Source organism: Equus caballus, chromosome 18 (assembly GCF_041296265.1).
Source record: "Equus caballus isolate H_3958 breed thoroughbred chromosome 18, TB-T2T, whole genome shotgun sequence".
Taxonomy (NCBI): Eukaryota; Metazoa; Chordata; class Mammalia; order Perissodactyla; family Equidae; genus Equus; species Equus caballus.
This window is the reverse complement of record NC_091701.1, coordinates 51,962,171-51,986,936: the sequence shown is the minus strand read 5'-3', so window position 1 is coordinate 51,986,936 and position 24,766 is coordinate 51,962,171. Positions and strand designations below refer to the sequence as shown.

General features: G+C 49.8%; 2 protein-coding genes and 1 long non-coding RNA gene across 9 annotated transcripts in view; 1 reads left to right on the top strand and 2 right to left on the bottom strand.

The window, feature by feature from the left end:
- Positions 1-3,174: 3,174 nt before the first annotated feature.
- LOC138918666 (uncharacterized) overlaps positions 3,175-24,766 on the top strand; it is a 28,131-nt gene continuing 6,539 nt past the window's right edge. The window contains exon 1 of the long non-coding RNA XR_011428272.1: positions 3,175-3,495. This is a non-coding gene — a long non-coding RNA (uncharacterized lncRNA). The remainder of the gene's footprint in view (positions 3,496-24,766) is intronic.
- DLX1 (distal-less homeobox 1) lies at positions 7,047-12,038 on the bottom strand. 3 transcript variants are annotated; one of them, XM_001498944.6, is made up of 4 exons: positions 11,876-12,038; positions 10,762-11,440; positions 9,901-10,100; positions 7,047-8,752 (listed from the first exon to the last, which is right to left on the bottom strand). In XM_001498944.6, exons 2-4 carry the CDS (start codon positions 11,072-11,074, stop codon positions 8,498-8,500), a joined length of 768 nt encoding a protein of 255 aa, XP_001498994.1. In that variant the 5' UTR covers positions 11,075-11,440; positions 11,876-12,038; the 3' UTR covers positions 7,047-8,497. The 3 variants fall into 3 exon arrangements, with proteins under 3 accessions (XP_001498994.1, XP_070097344.1, XP_003363331.1); XM_070241243.1 differs by having other exon boundaries at positions 11,872-12,002; XM_003363283.5 differs by lacking the exons at positions 9,901-10,100; positions 11,876-12,038 and having other exon boundaries at positions 8,541-8,752; positions 10,762-11,218.
- METAP1D (methionyl aminopeptidase type 1D, mitochondrial) overlaps positions 15,976-24,766 on the bottom strand; it is a 71,263-nt gene continuing 62,472 nt past the window's right edge. For 2 of the 5 annotated variants that reach the window (XM_001917058.6, XM_023621992.2), the window contains 4 exons: positions 18,896-18,993; positions 17,518-17,565; positions 16,561-16,639; positions 15,976-16,417 (listed from right to left, as the gene is read on the bottom strand). In XM_001917058.6, coding sequence (XP_001917093.2) covers positions 16,339-16,417; positions 16,561-16,639; positions 17,518-17,565; positions 18,896-18,993 — 304 coding nt within the window. In that variant the 3' untranslated portion in view covers positions 15,976-16,338. Of the gene's footprint in view, positions 16,418-16,560; positions 16,640-17,517; positions 17,566-18,895; positions 18,994-22,555; positions 24,504-24,766 lie in introns of those variants that run through there. The other 3 variants (XM_023621991.2, XM_070241242.1, XM_023621994.2) reach the window with 3 other exon arrangements.

Here is a 24,766-nt window from a genome sequence, read left to right as displayed (position 1 = left end):
CTGGCAGAGCGCTGGCACTGAGTTCCAGTTCTGGAAGCAGGCAGCCCGGACGCGCCCGCGGCCCCTCTCCTCCCATTCCCGCTCCCCCCGCCCCCCATCCCTGGGCGCGCGCTCGGCCGCCGGTCACCCCTCCGCTGCCCGGGTGCTCCGCTCGGCGTAGACACACCCCCCTCCCCCTGCCGCAGCGCCCGCCGCCCGCCCCGCGGCTCCCGGGCTGGGGAGGGCAGAGAAGAAAGGGAATGGATCCCAGGCCTAATCAGCGCGGCTGCAATGTGGGACCGTTTAGGAGGCTTCCCCTCGGCCTCCTTTCAGGATTACTTGTGAAAATTGTGAATATCCGTCCTGTGTAAGGATTTCCGAGACTGGCGGGCCGAGTTTGGGGGAAGTATCGGGTTTGATGGGGCGGAGAGAGCGCGGGAAGACTGGAGCTTTGTTTACAAACAGTTCTCTGGTAGAAGGGCGGAAGAGAAAGGAAGGGGAAACAGGAGTGCAGAAGTGGTTGAATGGTCCCCTCCACTATTAGAGGCCCCCACACACACACCCCCACACCCTCCGCCACAAGGAGAACCATGTCAGGGAGCACTAAGCCTCCTTGCATTTCAAAAAATAGTCGTCCTCGGTGACGGTAAAACCCAGGCGCAACTCTCCACTCCCACACCGCGCCACCACCCCCCACGTCCCCGTGCCCGTCCCGGTCCCAAGCACTCGCTCAAAAGTAACAAGCCGGCTCCTTTCCCGACAGGGAACAGCGACCACCAGTGGCTTAAACCTGCTTAGGGTCAGAGACCTCTCTGAGAATGCAGCTACAGATTCTCTCTTCCTCCTAAAATTCAGGTTCCTTTGCATTCGACTTTGGGGTCCCGGGAAGCCGGTGGGTGGGGCGCGATGCTGCGGTCCCGGTTACGCGCGCCCCTGGCCCTGTCCGACTAGGCTCTCCAGAGACCGGCGGGCTCTCGCAGGGTCGAGACACTCAAACAGCCCCGGGGAATTCTCCCCCTCCCGGGTCCTCCCTCCCCACCTGGGATCTGACCCGCAAGCCTTACCCTCTGCCCCGCCCCCTCCCACCCCCACCACACCAGCTTGGGCGGATGCTGAGGCCTCACATCCCTCGCCGCCCCCCCTGGCGGGAGTTCCCCTCGCGGGGACGGGTTTGGCAGTGATTGCCACATTACAAGATGTTACATTCCGCCCTGGGGCCTGGGGCCGGGCGGGGAGGGGCGGGGCGGGGGAGACAATGTTTCAAGAAAAGAAAGAGCAGGCAGGTTTCGAAGGAGCAGCGCCTCGGCGCCTCCACGTGAGAACGCAGAGTTCCTAGATGGACCTTTCTTCCCGGGGCCGCCTCGGGCTCCGGTTCCTCAGCCGTCCTCGGGGGAGGGGGCCGGGTGGGGGGAGGAGAACCCAGACGGCAAACACTGCAGTGACTTAGTAGTTTGCCGGCTGCGTGGCAGCCCTCCCGGGATTCTCTGGAAGCCTGTTTTGGGGATGCTCGAGTCCTGGTGCCACCGGCTGCGTCCCGGGTTGAGCCCAGCCAGCTCTAGGATCTGGGGGCTGGGGGAAAGGGCGCGGAGCCAAGGATCTATGAGGCGGGCTCGGGCGAAGGATCAGAACTTCGGGGCCGGAGAAGTGAGGGAGAGGGAAGGACTAATAGGGAGCTCGCCGGGGTGATCCCGGAGGGCAGACTCGGGCCCGCACAGGCAAACATGGCGGGCTTCAAACACTCCTGCTCCTCCCCTCCTTTTTGTGGTCCAGGAGTCTGGGACACCCTTAGAGACGAAATCGTCGCTCCCGGAACAATGGGGACTTCCGGCCCCGGAACCAAAACGAGTCTCGGCTGCTCCGAGCGGTGACCGAGCTCCCGTGGCTTCTGCGGCCGGGAGCCGCCGCGTCGCCCCCTCCTCTGGGGCAGCCCCCGCCCCGCCCCGTCCCTCCACTGCCCTGGCCTCGCTTCTTAAAGTCGCAGGATATCTCTGTGTCCGAGGGACCCGCGGCCCAAGTGGGGAGCGCGTGTTTCTGGGGGCGGGGGGGGGGCGCTATCTCAGGGCGGTAGAGACCAAAGAAGAACCCAGGCGGTCGCCGCGGGGAGGGCCCCAAGGACCCTCAACTCCTTCCCTTCTCGTCCCAAAGCCTCCAAGTAGCAGGCTCGTATTCGCCGGCCCTGGGCGGCACCTAGCACACTGTCCTGGGGTGATCGCCGACTGGCACCAGCTCCTCGGTCAGCCAATTGCCCCGCTCCCACCCCTTGCCCCCTGGGCCCGGCCTGCGGATTCCAGGACCCTACCCGGTTGCACTGGGGAGGAATTTGCAAGAATCTGGAAAAGGGGCCGAAGCAAAGAGAAGGGGAGAACTGGAAAGAAAAAGAAAGGGGCCAGGGGTGGGGAGGGGTGCGGCGCTCCAGCTCAGTCACTTTCTTGCTCAGTTGCCGCTTTTAGGGCGGGGGCCGGGGCCTCTGGGGCATCCAACCCGGGGAGAACAGGCACTCGGAGAAAGGGATTCTCTTCCCGACATGTCCACGGGGAGAACAGTGAAAATTTGCCTTGGGTGGCCAATTTTCTCATTTGCCCCTATTAAAAGAAAAAGCCCAAGAAATTCAATTAAACCCACCCCGGCCAAGGCGCTATTTGAGGCATGAATGTCTCCCCTAAAGCTGCAGCAATCATGTGGCATTAGACACTTCCGGAATCCTATAGCCAACCTGAAAAATCCCAGACCCCCTTTTTCCCTAATTTTTGCTCTGATCTGTAATTTTATCCACATTTGCACTAGTTTGAGCATTCTGGCTCTCCCATCTGAAAGCCTGCAATTACTATATAATTCTTCGCAATTTCAGATGTCCTAATATGGACTGTAATTTTTGCGCAAGACAATTTCCTGCTATTTCAAGCATCAACATTGTCAAAGTTGTATGTACATAATAAATGGGAATATCAATGCATAGTTTTTAGCATAACATCTTGACTCCTCGATAATTATATCCGTTCGGAGCCTACGCAGAATTAGCCTGAATTGCATGGTAACTGCTGCTGCTTTAAAATTTTTAAAAATTACTCATAATTTTCCCAAAGATTACCAAGATCTCGAGTGCACAATGTCATCAGCGTAATGAAGAGTAAACATTTATGCTAATAATCTGCAATTTTTTTCATCAGCTATAAAGACAGAGGCTATATAGCCGAAAATTTCAGTCCTATTCTGCAAGCGCAGCGCTGCAAAAAGGCTGCGGCGCTCGGAGGCGCCTGGTCCTGGAGACCTCTTTCCACTCCTTGCTCCCAGGATAGGAGGATGGGGCCGGGGGATTCTTTTTGGTTTTCTGGTTTTGTTTGCTGGTTTGGTCGGTTTTGTATTTCCTATTTTTCGGGGGTTTTTTCCTTTTTCTTTTTTCCTTTTTTTTTTTCCTTTTCTTTCTTGTCATTCTCCCAGCCAAAAGCCGCCTTCGACCCTTTTGATTTGATGTAGCAAAGATTGTGTCCAGATTATCTGAAATTGACACTGAAGAAGGTAAGGGTGGAAACCGGTTTCATTTTTCAGAGGGTTGGAAGGCTGCGCTGCGCCCGCCGCGGCGGCTCCCGCTCCGGGAGTAGGAGGGTGGGGAGTGATTATGTATGCACCAGCTAATTCTTCCATCAAAACTTCTTGTCAGCGATGTCAGGATTATTTTTTTTCCTTTTTATAAAAACACTTGATGTTTCAGGAAGTGTTAATCCCTGAAGGTTGGGGAATGAGGCGGTGGGGGGAGGGGGCGTAGGAAAGGAGTGGGTGGGGGTGACATGTTTCTTGAGCCTGGGGAAGGCACCCTTTAGAGCCGTTCGCCAGTCTACACTGGAGTTAGGGTTTGTTGTGGAACTGGGGTCCGAAGGACGATTTCTTTGAGTGATGGGAGGGAGATGACTTGACCCTCTGTACTGCATTTGATGGAGGTTCCTACGGCGTGTGAGATGGGGAGCAGAAAAGTTCGCTTTAGCCTTGATTCCAGGATGTTTAACCCCGGCGGTGGGATAGCAAAAACTAGAGAATTCGGAAGTCGGTTTTTAAAGATACAGAATGAAGGAGATGGATAGCAGGATAAAAACAACAGCTGGAGACCTGGGTTGCTTCTTTTCTCTCACTTTTCTTGGCCTCAAGTGTCTCAGGTTCTATATCCAGCACCCAGACTACCTTCCTTAGGTGACAAATTTGAACATTTCTTCAAGGGGAGAGATTTAGTTAATTTCTACCTCAAACGACTCTAAGAATAAATTCATACTTCTGTGCGTATAGGTGCGGGAATTTAAAAACTTTCTGTGGCTCTCAAAACTAGCGTGGAATAGGGAAGGCTGAAGAGCCATCTGACCCAGCCCAGGTGCACATCCCAAAAAGAAGGAAACAAAAATAAAACATAATAACCAATGAAGAAAGCTGTGAACTATAAACGTGTTTCCAATTTTATATTTTTAAAACATTGCCTAGATCTGAGGACCAAGTTCTTCCACAATTAGACTACTGCTTGCAGGACCTCTCAGTCCCAGACTTGTGAAACCCAAGACAAGCAAGGAAGGGACTGGGGATTGTTGCTTCTGCCCCTCCACCCCCACCCCTACCCCTTTTAGAGCGAGTGTGTGTGAGAGAAGATATTAAAGAGGTATCTGTTGTTTGGCAATTTTGCTAAGTCTGTCTTCATTACTTCGACGCTGTGCATTTGCTAATTTGGAGGCCCGGCCATTGACAAGCTTGCTCCATACACCTGCAAGCAATTTGCCGGCTCCGGTACCGGAGAATTGCAGAGATGGCAGCTCGCACCTATTTGATTTTTTTTTTTTTTTCCTTTTCTCAATGCACAGCAAATTTGGCTTTCAGTGCGTTATCTCTTTTGTTAATGCAAAAAGATTCCCTGGGCGAAAAAATTGCTCATAATTACCAGAGAGATGGGGAAACTGCATTAGAATAAATAAACCTGAAATTACTGTAATTATGTTGTGTTTGATGGGCCCGGCTTGTAATCAAGAAGAGAATACAGTGAAATGATGCTGACCCTCTTGGGTTTGCAGCTGTATGCGCACTTTGGGGTCTTTTTTTGCAGAAAAGAGTCATTTTGATAATCATTAAGCTGTGTGTAACCTATTTCAGAAGTGTTTTAAAATGAGGTTCACATTTTTTGAACAAGGGGAAAAAAATCCCAAAATTGCATTTTGCCATTACAGACTCATACATAAGGAAAGGTTGTGTTTTCTAAGTGACAATTGTTAAGACATAATATTCGAAATCAGTATTTAATCATTATAATGAGGTATTGTTTAAATATAACCACCTTTAGATTATTCATAGTTTAATTAATATACTCATTATGAAAATCTTTGAATCAGATATTTGATGAACTACTTGTCAGTAACAAGGCAGCATTAATTAGGCCTATATTGAGATTAACATTTTTTAAAAGTACAACCGCTTATAATTATAATAGAGCCTAACTAAAGACCGCCTTTGTTGAGCTAAAACTAATAATTTCTCTATTTGAACTGTTAGCAAGAGATTATTAAATTAGTATAAGCTAATATCTCAAAGTATTAAAATCCGCTTGACCAAACAGATTTTGCCTGTGGCTTCAGGCCTTGGGCCCTGGCTGCCATCTGGGGTACCCGAGTTCGATGCCTGAGAGAAATCCGCCAAAACCTCGCCGCTAGCAAAGTCACATCTCGCAGGGGAAACCAAATCCAGGGAAGTCCCTGCCCGTGCGCAGGAGCCCAGCCTGGGAAATCAGTTCCCTTTCTCAGCATCCAGGCGGGTCCCCTGCCGCGTCCTGGTCTCCGAGGTCCCATCTCCCGCATTACCTCTCCAGGTTCTGGGGGCCTGCGGGAGAAGAAAAGCCCCAATCCTAGGCCCAGAGGGACCTCGAGGTCCCCGGCTCCATCCCTCACTACCACCTCCTCAGCTCCCTTCATCGCCCCCCTCCGCCTCTTCCCCTCCCCTTCCCAAAGGGCGTCGGAAGAGCCAGGCACATCTGATCTTTCACCAGCACCAATTGAAAAATGGGTTCTTGTCACAACACAGATCACTGCCTTCCCCTCTCTGCTCCCCTCTGCGCGCTGCGAAAGGCCCCCCAAAGCCCGGAATCGCTGGAAGCAGCCCGTTGGGGCCAGCAGCTTTCCGGAGCTTCCTCAGCTCGCTGCGGGGTCTGGGGTTAAGGCTGGGCAGAGGCTCAGGGCCGCTAGGCGGAGGAGGGACCCAGGCTGGTTCTAGCTACTTAGAGCCCACGTTCTTCCGGAGCGAGCTCAGCAGAGCAGTTCCACTGGAGGTGCCCCCTTAAAGGCCTGGGCTTGAGACCAGGACGAAGGGGGGGACGGGCTGCGGTTGGGTGCTTGACTTGGTCCGCTCTTTGGTACCAACGAGTCAGCGGAACCACCTGTCTTTCCCTTGGCACCTCTATTTCTCAAAAAAAAAAAAAAGAAGCCCGGGATCCTTAGGCGGGAATGGGCCTCTGGTTGCGGATGGGTCTGGGTGGGTGAGAGTGGCTGTGGAGAAGCCCGGGTGGCGCCTTGGAACTGTCCCCCGGAGCTCACTGATTGATTGGGGGATAGCCTGATAGACGTGTCCTTCCGGCCCCTTTCCGGCGTCTGGCTGGGTGTTTTCCGCGTCAGGATCGCTCGCCCTCCGGGCAAGCAGAAACCAGGAGGCCAGATCCTGGCGGAGGCGAGGGGCAAAGCCGGGTATCTCTGCTTCAGGGCTTCCAGGCCTCCCGTGAGGTGGTCGGGCACGGGGGCCCTCTATCTCACAGGCCAGCTGCCTTTGAGCTCTGCTTTCATCTCCTCTCAGCTGGCCTTCATATCCCCTTTGGTTCCTGAGCCCTGGTTCTGCCAGGCCACACCTGTTCCTCATCCCCTTTCCCAGGGACCCTTGCCACCAGCCTTCTAACCCAGTTAGGGATCAGACCCCTTGGGGGTCAGGAAGCCTTGCAGGCCTCGGTGCCTTATCCTGGTCTGGAGCCAGGAGTCTTGTGCCTTCATTATCTGTCCCCAGAGGTGGGGGCCCAGCCTGGCCACCAGCACCCTCTCACACAGCACACCAGACAGCAGCTCTTTCTCAAAACCATAATTTTACTGTCTCAAAGAAACTTTATAACTTATTTACAAAGGTCTTTTTTTTCCAAGATACAAAGCAATAAGTTAACATTCTCAATATAAAACTAAACTTTGACATAGAGAACACAAAACACGGTTGATTTCAATTGATCACATTTTCCAAATTTCACAAGTCAAATGTCAAGATTCTCATTTCACAAAGCCTCAGGTTTTACAGCCACACACAACGGAACGGAAAAAAGCTAAGCTTGTGCAACATGTTTACGGAACAATAATAACAATAATAATTAATAACAATAATAATATGTACAGCGATTAGATCCTGCACTGGAGACTGTGCGCTTAGCGTGGCAACTGGCATTATTCTGTGGTCGAGCCCCTGGGGATTGTTGTAAAGCTGCTTTTGTCTTACTTTAAAGCCCACTGGCATTAGAGCAGTAACGCCCGCCCTGCCTGTTTCCTCTCCGCTGCCCGCCGGTCCTCTCTCTTTCTCCCCAAGTGAGGGAATTGCATTTTCCTTCTCGTCCAGGCAAAGCGACCAAGGCGTTCTTCCCGAGATGAGAAAATCGTATTGGCTTCATGTCTTTCTTTTTAAAATAATACGGGACATGTAAAAAAATGCAAATCATTCGACTCCAACCTCTCCATACCAGCCGAGTACAAAAGTTACTGTGTAAGTTAAAAGTCACCAGGCCCTCCTTATTCGTTTTTCCGGGCGCGTTTAAAGCAATCGGTACGTTTGGACCGTGCGCTCCTCGCGCCCCACAGAACGGTGAATTGGCCAACATTCAGCCTCAGGAGAAGTTCATTTCTCAATAAATAAAATCCCCTCCCTCCAGCTCCCCCCAATTCCAGAAGGAGCTACACAGATGGTTAGCCCCAGGAAAAGGTCCGAGAGGACACGACGTCCCAGTATCCAGAACTGGGCGGCCCGGCGGACCGCGTCTCCTCTGACCTGGTGACTTTTTTCAGAGGCCGCAGAATGACGACAGCGGACAGACGAGGACCTTGACTTCGTCATCGCACAGATACAGAGCGAAAGGAGACAAGAGACGGACAGGACAAAAAAGAGCTTTTGCTTTTTCTACATTGGTGCTTTTTCCTGATAGTCCCACACAGCTGAGGGTTGGTGGGTCGGGTCCAGCGGGCTCGCCTTGCTGCTCCGGCTTGTCTCGGGCGGCTGTGCCTGCGCTCCGAGGGCGCTCTCTGCGGTCACCGCGCCGCCCGGGCCGGGGTTCGGGCGAGGGTGTGGGCTCCAGGGAAGTCGCCGGTCCAGACCGCGCGGGACTCTGAGGAGGCAGCGTGCGTCCTGCCTTTCCTGTTCCTTCTTCTTTCCCTCTGGGCCCTTCTCCGGGCCCAGGGCACGCGGACGGGGTGGATGGACCGGGAGGCGGGAGTGGCCCGGACCGGGAAACGGGAAGGAGGCGGGCAGAGGCGGGCGGGCAACCTCACATGAGCTGGGGTTGCTGCATAGCTTCTTGGTGCGCCGAGGGGTACCACGACGTGTAGCTGGGGATGTAGGAGCCCGCGCTGCCGCCCGAGCCCTTCCCGGATGAGGAGTTGGGGTTCCAGCCAGGCGGCACCGGCGGGGAGCCGGCAGACAGCGCCCGGCCGTTGGCCAGCGCGCTACCCTCCAGAGCCGCCCCGCCCTGCTTCATCAGCTTCTTGAACTTGGAGCGTTTGTTCTGGAACCAGATCTTGACCTGTAAGAGCGGATAACAACGTGACTTGGGCTAGGTACGTTGTGCCTACCGCGGTGGTGGGGAGATACGGAGACCATGGGACAGCGGAGAGAGGATTCTCCCCCTCTCCTCGCTGCCGGCGAGACTGGCTGGAGGAGCAGAGTTCCCCCCGCCCCCGCAAGAACCAAACGCTTGGAGGCCCCAATACCGGCCTCAGCCCGTGGCCTGCAGGGGCAGCTCTTACAGAGCCAGGGGGTGTGATGGTGAGGGGCGAGCGGGGATCCAAGCCTTCACCTGCCAGGGACTCAGCCCGACCCTGGCAATTGTCTGGGGAAGACGCAGCGCCTACACAACATCAAGCCTTCAATTCCAATATGAACATCAATAAAAGAATGGAGTGGAGGAAATTTATTCGCAATGCGACCCTCCTTCTCCTTGCGCCATCCTTTCTGTCCTTGAGTGAGTTGGGGGCTGACTGAGGAGGCCCCGGGGTTTTTGTTAAACGTTTCATATGAACTTAAATCAACTTTTCCTTAGCGTCTGTTTGCTCTTTCCAGCTCTGCTCCAAATCCTGGCCAGAATGTTGGAAACGCGCGCCAGTCGTGATCAGAACGCCCGTGGGCTCCCCGGAGTCTTAGAGAAATCGGGGAAGGAAGGTCCCGTTTCGCCTCCAGGGTATGGGACTTGGGAGGTTAGAGAGCGGAGGAGAGGATATTCCGGGACCACCCCCAGCCCAACCTGGTGAGGAGGAGGTGGGGGAGGAGGAGGGAGACGGAGGCTCGGGCCCAGGCCCTGAGTGATTAGTCACACATTTTTAAGGCAAAGAAGGGATTAAGCCCCGAGTCTATTGTTCCAGTTGTTCGGGCACGTGTGACCTCAGAGTCCCCAAACAAAACGTCTAGGGAAATCCTTCCTGCGCCCTAATCAGATTGTCCAGGGACGAAGGACCGGGAGGCAGCGCGGAGTACAGAGCGCAGCGACAGAGCCAGGGCAGAGAGAACGAGGGAGGAAAGAGGGGCGCTGGGAGAGCCAGGGGTGGCGGACACACATGCATGCACGCACGCACACACGCACGCACTCCCCGACCCTGAGGCCAGAGCAAGAAATGAAGCTCCGGGCGCAGGCCGGCGGCGGGACGCCTGCATGACCGAGGGGCAGCCGCGAGGTACCTGCGTCTGCGTGAGTCCCAAGGAGGCCGCGAGCTCCGCCCTCTCGGGCAGAGCTAGGTACTGAGTTTGCTGGAACCTCCGGTTCAAAGCCTGCAACTGCAAACTGGAATAAATCGTCCTGGGTTTGCGGATCTTTTTCCCCTTCCCATTGAAACGTACTTCACCGCCTTCCACCACCGTGCTCTTCTCGGAGTCAGCCCCTGGAGGGACAGCAGAAGCGGGGCCGTTGTTAATGCGAGGGACAGTTGTTCATGACGGGGGCGGGGGCGGGGGGGGGGGTGGCTGTGGGCGAGTAGCTACCGAGGGGTGGCGGAGGCAGGACCCGGAGAGAGAACGCTCAAGAAACTCCGAAAGCCAGGAAAGGGTCCCGCAGAGTCCGAGGGCCCGACCCAGGCCGCTCTAAGCGCCCTGGGGCAGTTCCCAGGAGCGCAGCTCCTGCCTTTGCAGGGAAAGTTTGCTATTTTTGCAGGCGGTAGTTGAGGTTTAATTACCCTTAATTGCATACATTGTTTATAGCGCTACGCAATAAATAATTACCGAGACTAATACGTGCACATGTGGGTTTCTGTTTTCCAGCGGGGCATTGTGTGCTCTGCGCACTGAGCCGCCCAGAGGCCCAGCCAGTGCCAGGGGACTCACTCGGATTTATTCTTTGCTGAATAGCCGCAAGTTGGATGGATTTTTAAAAAAATTTCTTCGTTATGACAAGGATCCACAGACGGATACCCGAAACCTCCACGGCTCCGGAGCCCTCCCCACCCCCACCCTAACTCTCTCCCCTCCTCTCCCTCCTTTCTCTCTCTCCCCCTCCCTCTCTCCCCTGTACCTCTTCCTCTCCCTTCCCCCGGCAGGCGCACGTACCTGGGTCCTCCAGGCGGCTCTGGGCGAGGCTGGCGCTGCCCGGGTAGGACTGCACCGAACTGATGTAGGGGCTGGACGCGTGGCTGCTGACCGAGTTGACGTAGGGGTAGCCCAGCGGTCGGGAGAAAGACGAGGCCGAGCTGTAGGCGCCGTCGGGCTGCGAATGGCCCGCCGAGTGTAAACAGTGCATGGAGTAGTGCCCGTGGGACATGGGAGAAGGAGACATTTGCTGGTTGGGCGGCCCAAACTCCATAAACACCGCCTTGCCCGACACGGGGCTGTTGAGACTTTCTGGCATGGTGGTCATGGTCATCTCTTCTCGCGGGGTCTGGGTGTGGGTCTCTCTCTCCTCTGCTTCCCTTTTGGGGGTCTCTATGTTTCTCAGGACAGGAAGGAACCCAATTTAAGCGGAACAGGGGTTTTCACTTTCCATTCATAAGAAAATGGAGTTTGTCTCTTTGAAAAGTCTAAGCATGATGCTGCGGAGCTCCCCAAACTCGCTTCAAAGCTTTGACTCAGCCAAGGTCATAAATATTCATGAGCTGGCGGAGCTGATTGGTCCGCTGTCTTGCATAATCATCGGGGATTGGTCCGAGGGGCTCCGGCTCCGCTGGACTAGAGCGGGCGAGGCGGCCCGGCCTCGGGAGAGACGCGTCCACGCTTCCCGGCCGGGGCTCCTCTGCAACAGAGCGCGCCGTGTGGGGCGCACAATGGGCTGCGGCGCCCGCGCCGGGACCTCCGCGGCTCGCGATTCTGCAGCCTCCCGCCTCCCCGGCGCGCCTACTTCCCAGAAACCAACCAGCGTCTCGGCACCGCCGCCCTCCCCTCTACCACCCCCACCCTCCGCCTGCCCCCAACACCCGGGACCCGGGCACCGCTTCTCCTAGCCGCCGCCGCCGGGTCTGGCGCGAACTGGGGCGGCTCTGAAGCCTGGCCGCGGCCTCCCCAGCGCGGAGTCGCGCACGGGGGGGCGCCGGAGGCGGGCAACAGAGCGCAGTCCTCCCGAGCGTCTGGTGCCTGGCCCAGCGCTCTCTTGGCGGCGCCTCCCTGGCCTGGGTCCGCTCTTCCGCATCCCTGGGGTCGGGTTTGGGGCCCTCCGGGCGAACTCACTCACTCGGCCGCCGCGCCGCCGACGCCGCTCCCTGGGGCCCGCTCGCATTGCTCCAGGCCCAGCTGGCCACTCCAGCTCGAGGCTGCACTGGTCTGATTAAAGCAGTGAGCGCGGAGAGCCAGGAACCCGCGCTTCTCCTCCCAGGAAAGGCGGCCGCACCGCCCCCTCCCCCCAACACACCCCCTCTTTCCCTCCCAACCTTTCTCCTCCCCCTCCCCTCTCCACTCCCTCTGCGCCGAGCGCCCGGGGTTCACTCGCCCCAAGGGCGCGGCGCAGCGTGGGGCCGAGGAGCCGGCGGGCTCAGTTCTGCTTGAGGCGAGGACGCCAAGTGGTCATTTTCTGGCCTCCTGGGGTCTGGCGAGAGTACCCGGGGTTTAGGAGTCCTGGGGGGCACCGAAACCCGCGGCAAAACAAGGCCAGTGATAGGCTCGCATATCCGTGTGTAGACGTGTCTCTCATTGTCGCCCAGGATCCTCCTCATCTCCAATGGTCAAAGCAGGTGCCACTGAGCCTGGGGGCAGGACTGGTGGAGGCAAAAGCCGCCACGGCGCCTTCTGTCTTCTGGGGATCTAGGTACAGAAAAGCGTACAAAAGCCCCCCGCCGCCACCACCACACAGCCACCTCCGCGAGGCGTGGCGCACCACGCTGGCTGCGAGGGGCTGTCGGTTCCCGGTCCTGCCAGCCCCACGGCGAATCCCAAATTACTTTGTTAGGTAATTAGGAAGTGTTGATAATTATTTCTTTCATAATTTAGCGGTGTGACGGGAACGGGGAAATGATCTTGTGAAAGTTCACACGTGCAGATGTATTAGTTACTGATTCATTTGATTAAATGGTAGTCTCAAGTGCTCGGATCCGCAGCTGAAGGCGCCCCATTAGCATAACACTGATGTTTAATTTTCATACGCATAATTAGCCATATATTTAACACTAATAGCAACATGCAGCCTTTCAGCGTTAAACAGCCCTGGATTTGATCTGGCCTGAGCTGAACCTTCGTCGATGCACCTTCCCCTGTCTGGAGTGCGCAATGATCACAGGACAAACCTCTGTAATCAAGCACATTTTGGCAGAGGGAACACCAATAAAAACGAACATTCAAAACAAATTACATCGGTACTGTCGTTACAGATATTAGTGGAAGGGGCTTCTCTCTTTTTTAACTTCTGTAGCAGCAGCTGCTGCCCACGGAATTCCTCTCCTTTGGTTTAAGGGCACGACGTTGGGGGTAGAAACATTTCAGGCAGCGTGGTTGGAGCAAAAAGAAAAACAAAAGCAAAAAAAAAAAAAGAAGCAGCAAAACCCAATCCTCCAAACCAATAACGGGTTTGCCAACGTTTAAAAGATTTTTTTTTCCTTAATCACCGAACCACACGGTGAGGCTTTGTAGCAACAACCAGCTAATGACTCCGCCACCAGACAACTCCCGGAGCCGCTGGACTCCTCTTGATTTCCTTGTTGCACTTGTGGTTTTAATTGCTCCTTCCTAGCGCCTGTTTTGGGGTTTGGAGTGCGGTGCAGTGCTCCCTGCACAGCAGCACGGATGCCGCCCGGGCCCCTGGTCTCCTGCGCGCGCCTCGCGGGCCCTGCCCACGTAAGTGATCGCGGCAGCTGGCGCGGGGTCGGGGTTGGGACCGAGGGAAGCAGGGCTGGCGACTCCCGGTGCTCAGGAGGAAAACCCGACGGCTGGGCCGCCCAGGGCCAGTTTATTCCAGGGAACTGAAGGGTGGGGGAAGGGGAGAGAGGCAGCCGCAAGTCACGATGGTCTCCAGGACCCTCCGTCAGTCCACATCTGGTGGGGGGATCCAAGCCTTTCGCAGCGCGGGGGACGGAGTTGGGTCCGGGGAACAAAGGACGTGCACGTGCCCCCTTGGGAAATGGTTTCAGAACCTTGCTTATTTTAGAAATGAATTAGACGTGGGCGAGGAAATACATACGCTCCGAAATTATTTCTTAGCTCCAGAGAAGCACGTCTGGGGAGGGGCGGCTGAGCCGGTGCCCTCGGGCACGGAGACGCCCGGCCTTGACTAGCTCTCAATGTGCGATCGTATCTCTCTGAACCTAGAGTGGATCCCTCCCACCCACTGGGGACACCTGTTCCGAAATGCCGGCTTACTTAGATCTTTGCCTGTCCCAACTTTGAGAGAAGACAAAACTCTCCCATTCATCCTGAGAGTCCGGATTCCGAGTAGAACCTGTTGTAGACACCACAAGACGGGGCGCGTGGTGGTGTTAGCCGTAGCCATGCGTGGGTTGGAATCCCGGCAGCCCTGGGTGAGATTTGGGGCCAGTTCAGCCGGCGGTGAGGGGTAGGGGGCGTGGACAAAGTATTTTAAAATCTACTTCCTAACTTAACTTCAAAGCGTGTTAAATGGAGTTCGTTCTAATTCAAGTCTGTTTTCTATGGAGCTGCTAAGTATTGGCTGGTGCTGGTATCTATACATATATATATGTATGATGTTTAAACTTTAGGTTAGTTGCTTTCACAAATGGGATTATAAACCTGCCCCATAAATACCTCCATCTCGGAATAATTGCTGCACAATCAATATGTTATCCTAGTGGTTGATAAGATCCGGTGGTCCTAATAAAAATATTCTTGGGGAACCTCGGAGTCAACTGATCCGTAGATAAGATACGGGGCTAACTGTTGCAATGAGATTGCTCTAGGAGAGAAGTGAAGTCATTCTCCGGCAAACCTCTCCTAAGGGCATCCGGGCCTTGTTCCCCTTGTTCCCCTCTAGATAATCCGGATTGTTCCGGGGCAGCAGCCTCAGTATTTAGGCCTTTGGGTGGCCAACCCTTGAGCACCCCAGAAGTTTTTCTACAGACCTTATAAATCTCAACCCCTCCCTCGTTCTCTCCAGCTCTCAGATCCACTAGAATCGGAATCACCTCTGTCCGGATTCTACATACCTGGACGCAGAGAAAGGGAGGTGGTCAGGAGGGAGGACAAATTCAGGGAGAAGCTCGAACTAGCCAGTTCGTCAGGCGTGCTCATTGGCCTCAGTTTCCCATCTCTTTCCCCTCCACTCTGAGTGTCACAAAGACGAGCTGCCTCTTGGGTCTCCATCACAGAGGCCATCTGTCAAGGCAGCTACAGGTGCCCATGTTTCCTTGGCGCTCTAGATCCCAAGCTATATTTAGTGGGTGGCAACTTTGCAAAACCCGCTTTAGTAGAAACGGGAATCAGCACAACCATTGACTCCCGGACACCCTCACTGGACTTATTCCAAAAACCATGACGGGAGAGAGACTACTTTCTACGTGGCCTGCTAGAGACCCAACCCCTCTCCCACCTGGATCCAGGTGTGAACAGGTCCTAGGGAGCATGCAAGGGAAGGGAGGGTACTCTGGGCAGGAATAGAATGCGGGCCCTTGAATTTCTTGCTTCTGAAGCAGATTGAGCTGCGGGTGGGCAGAACCGCACCAGAGTTAAACGCGCTCCAATCTCGGCTGATTAGGCCCTTGCTGTCAAAAGTTCCCCTATGTCCTCATAGTGGAATCCTCTGGGTCTCCAGCGCGTGAGCTCGGGTCGGAAGAGGGCCAGTATGGGGAGAGGTCAGTTTAAGGGCTAGATCGGCCGAGACTGTTCACATCTGGGCGGAAGGGGCGGAGGCGCCAACTCGTAGTGCAAAAAAACGGTCTAGCGTGGGGCGGCGGGGTGGGGGTGGGGGTGGGGGTGGGGGTGGGGGGTGTTCTTAAAAGTAACCTCTGGAGGAGGAGGAGGAGCCGCAGGAGACCCGGAACGTTTTTGGATTGATCAAGCCCAGCAGAAGGGCCAGGCCCAGGGTCCACATGCAAAGAAATGTTTGTAACCAACTCCTCCATTCGCAAGTTAATCTTTTCATCGCAGAGCAGCTATGCAGGGGAAAGAACCGGAAGGGCTGGGGGCAGCCGGCCTCTTTGAGAGCCCTCGAGGCCGGCCAATGTGGGATCCACAAGGGGGAAAAAAGAGACTTTAAAAATTCCCAGCTCAACAGCTGGGCTCGAGTTTTTCTTGGCGCGCGCGCGTGTGAAAAGTTCAGAGACTCAAAAAATTAACCACCTACTTTCTCCCCTAGTAACTGTCAGAGACGCAAGGAGCGCAGACACAATGGGGTTAAGAGGTGAAAGCTTTTTACTTGGGCAGAGTCAAGACAAGGGAAAGAAAACCATTCATCTCTAGGAACCCCTCGTCTTCCAAACGAGGGCGTCCCCATTTCGCTCCAGAAGCATTTCCCGCGCTGGGAAGCCGAGCCAGGCGCCCGGAGGCGTCTCTCCGAAGCCGCAGGTCCAAGGCAGGGTTTCGGATCTGAGTCCCCAAATGCCCCCAATCCCCGCTGGCTTTTTCCGAGACGCTACTAGGTGCTAGGTAGGTTAGTGCGCGACCTGCCGTTCGCCTGTTTCTTCTAAAAGTTCTCCAGCTGGATTTCAGCAATTTAGGAAAAAAGGCGCCCGGCCTCTGCGACCTCCGGGCCGCTCCTCAGGCCTCGTGGGGCAGTTGGGTCAGGATCTGCGCGCCCCCCGACGTGATGAGAATTGTGTGCTCGAACTGGGCGGACCTGAAACGCGCAGGGCAGCGGTCAGGGCGCGCGCGAGCTCCGGCGGGGCCAGGAGCAGCAGCTCGCCAGCACCAGCGTCGTCGCCGTCGGACCAACCTTCCCTCCCCGCACAATTTAAACGCAACCGGGCAGAAAGCAAGCACCTTTGATTGTCCAGAGAGACCGCGGTCCACGCATCCTCCAGGACCTTGAATTCAGGGGATCCCTCGGTTATGATTGGCTCTGTAAGAGGGAAAATATTTACTACAGTCATCTAATCAGCTTCTTGTCAAACATTGTTTAGGCTGATTATCAAAAAAGAGAATAAGGCTCTCCTCCCTCCTCCCAAGTGCTCCCCCCACGGGTTCATGTTGTCAGCTCGCGAAGGGCTGATAATTGATGTTGCTTACATAGTATACTACAAACTAAACAGTAGGGAGAGGAAATGCTACGGCATTCAAAAATGTATGAAGTTGTCTAGTTCATAATTTTTTAGAGAAAAAAGGGCATTTTAATCAAGCCTTAATTAGGACCCCGTGGATAATAACCACCCAAACACCAGTCCCTCTTATAAATACCAGTCAGTTTTTAAAAATATTTGAATTTTTAAAACATGCTCTAAATGTTCATTAATCAGCAAATAACAATTTTCTTATTTCACTCTAATTGCTTCTCCATTAAGTCCCACAGTCAGAAACATGATGCCTTCAGGGTCTCAGGTGATTGGAATTTGGTGGTGACACCAATCACATGTTCAGCCAGGAATGGGCCGCCAGAGAGTACACGCCACTTGCTGTCAGGAAGCAAGGGACATAATCGTCTCTAGTTACTGGGTGTCAATGAAAAAAAAAAAACCCACAAAAACAAAAAAACCGAACACCACATTACGCTGGTAACAGAATTAGAGGTTGGACAGCTGCCGTCTCCTAAATGTGTCAGTAAGTATCTGATTTAGGAAGATGGGGCTCAAGGATATTATTTAATCAGATTTAGTATGCATCTGAATTATTTCATTACACTGATTGGCTTTATTAGTCCTTCACGGGACTGCCTGGCCTAGGCCAGCGTGGTTGCTTCTGCCCTGGGAGCCACTGCTCTCTGAAGAGGAGGTGGGCACTGACCTATGGTGAATGCCATTCCCTCCTCCATGAGTAGATCGCTGTCATTCGCTGCAAAACAAAACACATGGGGGAAAGGGAGTGGGAATGGGAATTGGAGAGGACAGAGAGAAACACAATGAGAGGGGTTGGGCTGCTCCAAAAACTTGCTAATTTTATTTCTTTTAGGGTGGAAGGAAGGATGGAGGTTTCTAGACTCCTGGGTGGTGGCTAGCACCCAGGGGCTAAACACAGGGCTCCTGGGCCACAGCCTTTGCATTTTCTGGGCTTGGGGTCAAGGCCCCTGAGGAAGGTGCACCAAGGCCTAGCAGGGGCAGCCTGGGGGTTTTAGACACCTGTCTCGCTCCCCACCTCCACCGTCCCCTGGCCACTTGCTGCAAGCTCTCCTGGCTTCACTGAGTCCTGGGCCTTGCCCCCAACTCCACCCTAAAGAGAAAGACATCTTGGGGAACTGATGCAAAGGGAAGGCAGCCACCTGGGGTGTCAGATGGAGTAGGAGGCAAGGACAAGGGTGACTTCCAACAACTCCAAGTGTTGGTGCTGGGTGGGGCATATGCCGGAGAGGCACTTTCTACGCCCCTGCCTGGACCCTTCTGAGCTGCTTCAGGAGGGGCTCTTTGGCCCAAAGGGAGTTCTGACCTGCCCTGTCTCCAGGGATCTTCCAGGGAATGGGTTCCAGGCAGTAGTTCCTCCAGAAACTGCTCCCACCCCAAGCACTCAGGTCAAGGCCCCAGGACCAACTTTCCTTTAGTCCCTATCCAGGTGTGCACCCCTCTTTGGGGGCACTCCATGGAACTGCCTCCTACCCTACGCAAATTCCCCCACCTCTTCTGGCCCACACTTGCCTCTCACTGTAGGGTGCCCACAGGCAGTGAAAAACAGGAGGTTCTGGGGAAGGCACACAAGGGTGGGTACAATCTAAAAATCACTAAAGAGTACACGCTGCTAAATACATCAGCTGTCAACACGGTGTAGGATGTAATGAAGTTTAACCACAACAGTCGGCGGTTAGAGAAGCGGGCAGAAAAAGGCAAACAGACAACAGTGATGTGTGCATGCTGCTGGGACCTTGATGCAGCGGTATTTTGTTTTCAGTAACTTTTTCTAGACAAATATCCCCTATACCTTCCAGTTATCACCCTTTGGGAGAAGACAAAAAGCAAAGTAAACCTTATTTTGAGATTGAAACTGCTAGGCTCTAATCCAGTAACACAATAATGTGCAGGTTATGATTAAGTAGACCCCCCCCATGCCAACACACACACATATATATACACAAAAGGATAACAATGTGGAACCAAAGTTAGAGGCAGAGCCTCAGGAACAAAACTGCCTTATCCTGATTCCATTCAATAAACAGCTCTCAAATTAACTTTCTTACCATGATGCCAAATTTCTGGATGTCCATGAAAGTAAGATCCTATCCCATGTCCCACAAAATGTGGACAGACTTGTAAACCATTCTGATGAGTTATGCGGCTTTAAAGGTAACCAAACAAAATATTCAATTAAATTAGGTAAGTTTTGAATACATACATAGATAAAACAAATTCACTGTAAAATATGCTGGAAAAGAAAAAAAAATCAGTTATGTTTAGAGTCAGATAAAAACAATATGTTTTCATTATTTTGGAATAATTTAAATTTTTTCCATTACTTGTAACAATTCCCTCTGGATAAATGAAAAAAAAAAAAAGTATATATCTAACACAGTCATTTACTTCATTTACCTTAGTACAGCATGTAAAGAAGGCCACTTCTACACAACAAATGAATGTGGACACACAGATATAGAGATCAATATAACCAAGATACATGTGCACAGAATGCACATCATAAAAACCTGCCTGGTTTGCATGGGGTTTCACAAAAACACTGTGCAAATTACTACTGATTTAGAAACCAAAAAGAGAAAAATTTACAATCTAGAAATGTAACTTCCTACTTTTATAGTTCTCTTATTCTAGTCTATTTCAAAACATTATACATTTTACAAACAGGCACACTCACAAGGTCAAATCTGCTTTGTCAATATTCTTGAAACACTCCAAAACTTTGTGATCATTTGGGATTTCCACTCAAGACCGACACCATTAACAAAATTCATAATTTTATCAAATTATTCATAATTTTAATCACGGTGATGCTTAAGAGAAGCTAGTATTGTGATTCCCAATTCTTAATGTTTCAGTTGTTATCTCTACATGCAAATTTTGGGGGTTCCATCTATTCCATGTATGTAAATGAAATCTGGAACAATGACTCCAACCCTAAAATCTTCACCTACAAGGTTAAGAAGTTGTTTTTGGAATCAGGTGCACGTGTTTACTTCCGGGAGCACCAGAAAGACAAGAACACATATACCATTAACAATTTATATTTTCATGTGGGTGAAGGGCATAGTGCCTTAACCTTAATCATAACAATTATTGGGATTTACAGGATCACTATTTAAGTTCTTAACAAAACCAAAGTTCTTAAATCTCAAACTAGTTTTCAACAGACCCTTGGTTTAGTTTAACATGAACTCAAGGGTGTTTAGCCAGCATCTTTATGAGCATTTATGTCAATGTACTTTTCTTCAAACATTTTTAACCTTCATTTCTAGATCTGTAAAATATCTTCACTTAACCAGGATGTCACTTTATATATATATTTATATAGTTTATACAGCAGATAGGCAGCCTCTCATTCAGATTTAATTCACGTAAGTGATAGTGCAGAAATAAGTAAGATATGCATGTGCTGAGGACAAAAATGATAAAAGTCAACATTTTTATCTCTTAAATGGTACTTTATGGTTATGGTTATTTCTGTGTGTCTTTGCACTTTGGGCAGGAGGTATAACAACTTTTCCAAGGTGTTTCTATTTGCACTACACAATTTTTGAATAGAAACTGAGGATAGAGAGTGGATAGAGGGTGGAAGAGAGATTATTAAATAAGATATAATAATCTAGATTTTTTTTTACAAGAATAGGTTCTACCTAAACCTGTAAATTATGTCACTTCAGTCTCAACAAACCTCAACAATTCTGAGAGCACTGAATACAAACTGTTCTCCTAATTTCTTTTCTTAAAAAAAAAAGTTTTGGTTTTTTAAGGCTCTGATCGGCAGGCATCACAGCTACATCTTAAATGTGTTACAATGGCAATCTTCGTTTTAATTTCTGATGAGAAGAGAGGAAGAAAGCCCACTCTGAAAAAACCCTCAGGGTCCCTCCCCCATCATACCTCTCATTCTTCTTCGTAAAAGAAGCTGTGCAATTACTAGGTGGCTAAAGATATCTGAGTGCATTCTCCTACAACTATTTACGGCCGGGATCCTGCTGGAACTTCTGGTTGTAGGAGTATCATAGAATGTATGTGTCATGGATGCAAAGGTCAGAGGATTTCACAACCATGTGGAAAGAGGAAAAGAACAGGACAGACTTCCCTTAGTTTCTTGGTTGAGCACCCAAGGACTCCTAGGAGCTAAGTATACACTTCTGTCTGCTTTTCAGGGTATTTTCCCTTTGGATTGGTAGTTAGTTTTTTAACACATACTTACTGGGACTAAACTGGATAAAATCTCATTTAACGTTCTTAATTACTATTTAAAGCCATGCCTCTTCCCATGTATTTTTGGAATACATGGGATGCACAAGATTATTTACCTGATTCTAGGGTTTAAATCTAACTTCACTGAGACAATCCAACTGACTTGTAGCAGCAAATTCCACTCTAACATGAAAGTAAGTACTGGTACCTTTGACTGTGGCATGGGAAGGTGGAGCCTGTGTGCTTCTCTTGACTGGTGTTTTGGAAAAATGGAAACGGCTGGGTAGGTGGGGGTGCCCAAGAACTGCTGCATTGCTCCCCAACACCAGCCATCTCAGGGCCACCATCTGTTTCTGAGCACAAGGATCTTCTTGCCCTGGATATTTTACTGATGAAATCTGCCTTCTTTTTGCTGAAATCAACTGAAAAGAACTATCCTGGTATTAGCTCTTCTGTTCTGATTTTCTCTAACTAAAAATCCTCTAAGACAGTAAGACTCTTACCCATGAGCCTGAGCACGTTTATGATTAGAAGCCTTTCATATGGAGTATTTGGGGAGGGGCAGGAAAGGAGAGGAGGAAAAAGGTGTATAAAAGCAGTTTATGAACTTACTTTTAAGTTATATTGTATTATTACAGGTCATGTTTCAGTTATAGTTTATAGTTGAAAGAGAAATCTCTCTGAAGGAATTTCATCTTATGACAATTTTCTTCAGTTTAATTTCCTTTCATGAGGCAGTTTTCCTTAACTGAAGTACTGTCTAGATAAATTAAAATTCCTAATACATTTCAACTACATTTTATGACTAAGAATACATTCCCCAAGAGGGCAAAGCAGTACTACATTTAAGTACATACTCTTCTACTAAAGCAATAGAAATGCACGTGGAAACAGTTTTACTATCATTTTTACACGAACCCTATAAACAGCACTAATCTCTAAATGATCATATCTCCAACAAAAGGATCTCAAATGGCACCTGATTTTCTAAGTTAAGAAATTTTACTTTAATCTTTCCAGATTTTTATTTTAAGCAGTAGTCTTTGAATGAAGGAATGTACAAGTCCAAGGATTTCCTCTACTGACAAGGAATGTTGCAGTACAATTAGCAATATTTTTGAAAGCCAACAACTGTGTTCCAAAAGAGTTTCCAAACAAGAGTTTTCCAAAAATGGTTCACTTTTTTGTTTCAAACTGGATCACAAATTACTGTATTTTTCTTACAATAGTGCTAAACTTTTATTTGAGGTTTTCTGTTTCTGAAAAGCAGACATGATGGATTGAAATAAAAGATAATTTATTGCAATGCTTACTTTCATGTGCGGAGAGAAGCAGTGTAATTGTAATTTACAGTAGCTGTCAAGAAAAATCCATCACAGATGACATTAAAATGACTTATTTTGCCTGAGCCACTTATTGTTTAAATGTGCATAATCTAATAGAAAGAGATTATTTTTAAAAATCTGCTTTATATCCTTCTAAATTAATATCAAAACATATACTTATGAATCAAACATTAAAAATCATTTATTGATACTTTCATCATGACATTTACAAGTATAAGTTTAAATTATTTTTGATTGAACTGTCACATATTTGTGATGCATGAATCTACACATTCACAATATTCTCATATGTACAGATAACATCATCTAGAGATAATTACAAAAATACAGATTTAGATATATTTTAAAGCAAATGGAGGAACAGTGAGTACAAAAACACTGTAACCTGAAGATCAGTAGCCATCCCTCATGAAGCAAAGGGCACCTAGAGAACTCTTTTCATTAAACTATTTCAGCCAATACTTCTTCAGAGATATCATCCTATCCTCTAGGTTTCAGAGAATTTCAGGATTTCCTATAAAGATCACTAGGTTTTTGGTAACATAATGCTAATAAAAGATGCTTGAATGTTCTTTCCATGGTGTATCAGTAGAGGGAGGCTATGCAAAAGATGGTGAATATCTTAAAATAAACGAGACTGAGTTGAAAGATGTTTGTAAACCTTCAGTCTGTAATGATTCCAAGTACTTTTAGCTTAAAGATGGAGATTGTTTATTTACTCCCTTGAGATTTTGCCTGAATAAGAAAAGGCGAAATAATAGATGTCCAGGAACAGTGCCGTAACACATCAGAACAAACATTCGTTACAATTGGGGCCAGTTTCCTCCCCCGTGGCAGACATAAACCATCTAAATAATGAAATGTATTAGGGTAAAAGTAAAAAGTTCATTGTCTGTTATTTTCCACATAGTTTTGTAAGTGCAGTTGTTGGGACAGATCTGGTTTTCAAAGGAGCTTGTATATGCAAATCCACGCTCTGCAAAAACTGACCTTTGCATCCAGATAGCTAAAATCCAATGTCACTTTCAATTCTACTCTCCTTCTTCTTCTTTTTTTTATGTAGCTAGAATTAATGTAGTGAATATGTAATGAAATGCATTATCCTGCATGGAGATTTATCAGATTTTCCGACTGAATGCTATGCTTTGCTAGTACTAGCTGGAGTTCACCTGCATGTTGGTGTGGCGTGTGGCTCTTTTTTGTAAAGAGTTAAGTCGTACACAAAAAAAGGGAACAAAGGTCAGCACCCAGCCGCCACTTGAATGTGAGATTTTTCTTTTTATTCCCCTTGATGTATACTAGGCTCTGTGTTATTAGTCTTAATGATGGAAAATTGTAGTGTTGATACAAATCTTTTTTTCAAAGTAGTAGGCGGGAGCTCCATTTGTTAGTAAGTTTTTTTGTGACTAAAAGCCACGGACAGTACATTTATGTAGCAGTAAAAGGCCTAGATGCTCTTTCCATAGCAGAGCTAATTATTCCTACTGTGACCTTACTGATCTAGCCTGTTCCTAGTACATCTCATCTGCACGCCTGTTCCTCTGTGTAGATGGTGTCAGAGAATATGAAAAACCCTATAATGAAACCATTTTCATGATGGAGAAAGGCTACTGGAGTTGCACTTGCTACAAAGAGGCTCAATTATATGAGTAATTGTGATAATTTTCTACATTCATAGCCTTCAATGGGGAAAAAAGAATGAGAGCCACAAAGGAAAATTACTTTAACAAGAAAGTACAGAGAGTAAAAATGGAAGAAGAGACAAAAAGGGGGAAAAAATAACCAGAAAAAAAGTTTAAAAAATAGATCTGGAGGGAGGAATAGCGAGACAGGGAGAACAACAGAAATGCTCAAAAGCCCATGTGCAGCTGTGTTGCACAATTAAATTGAATTTTTTTTTTCTGCAGTTGATGAATGTGACTACTGCAAATGTGCCTCTGTAGTTAGCTATCATTTGTTGTTCCGTGACAGGAAAAGGATAATTACCTCTCAGAGAGAATCAAAGGCTGACATGCCCTTTAGACACAGCCATGAATGCAGAGCTCGATAGAATGCTTGAATAAGAATCCAGTGTTCTCTGCCCCCTTCTACTGAAGAATAAATTCTGTTAAAATGCAAGAGCACCACCAGTGAATTTGTTGAACCCTAGGTGTTCAAAAATATGAGCTACATCTATCGACTCATCCCATTTGCAAAAATATAACTGCATTTTGAATTCATTTCTATTATATTCATAGACAGTAAGATAGTGAGATATGCATTAAATTTCTTTTCCCAGTAGGGGTCTGATTCAACATTTCCTATGAAAGAACAGAGAGACACTATCCTTTTTTCCCAGGCTAGTTAGCCTATAATTTAAAACTGTCA

Coding starts and splice junctions, on each gene's coding strand:
- DLX1 (XM_001498944.6), bottom strand. CDS start 11,074: ATGACCATGACCACCATGCCAGAAAGTCTCAACAGCCCCGTGTCGGGC. Junction 10,101..10,761: donor GAGCCGCCTGGAGGACCCAG/GTACGTGCGCCT, acceptor CTGTCCCTCCAG/GGGCTGACTCCGAGAAGAGC. Junction 8,753..9,900: donor TGGGACTCACGCAGACGCAG/GTACCTCGCGGC, acceptor CCGCTCTTACAG/GTCAAGATCTGGTTCCAGAA.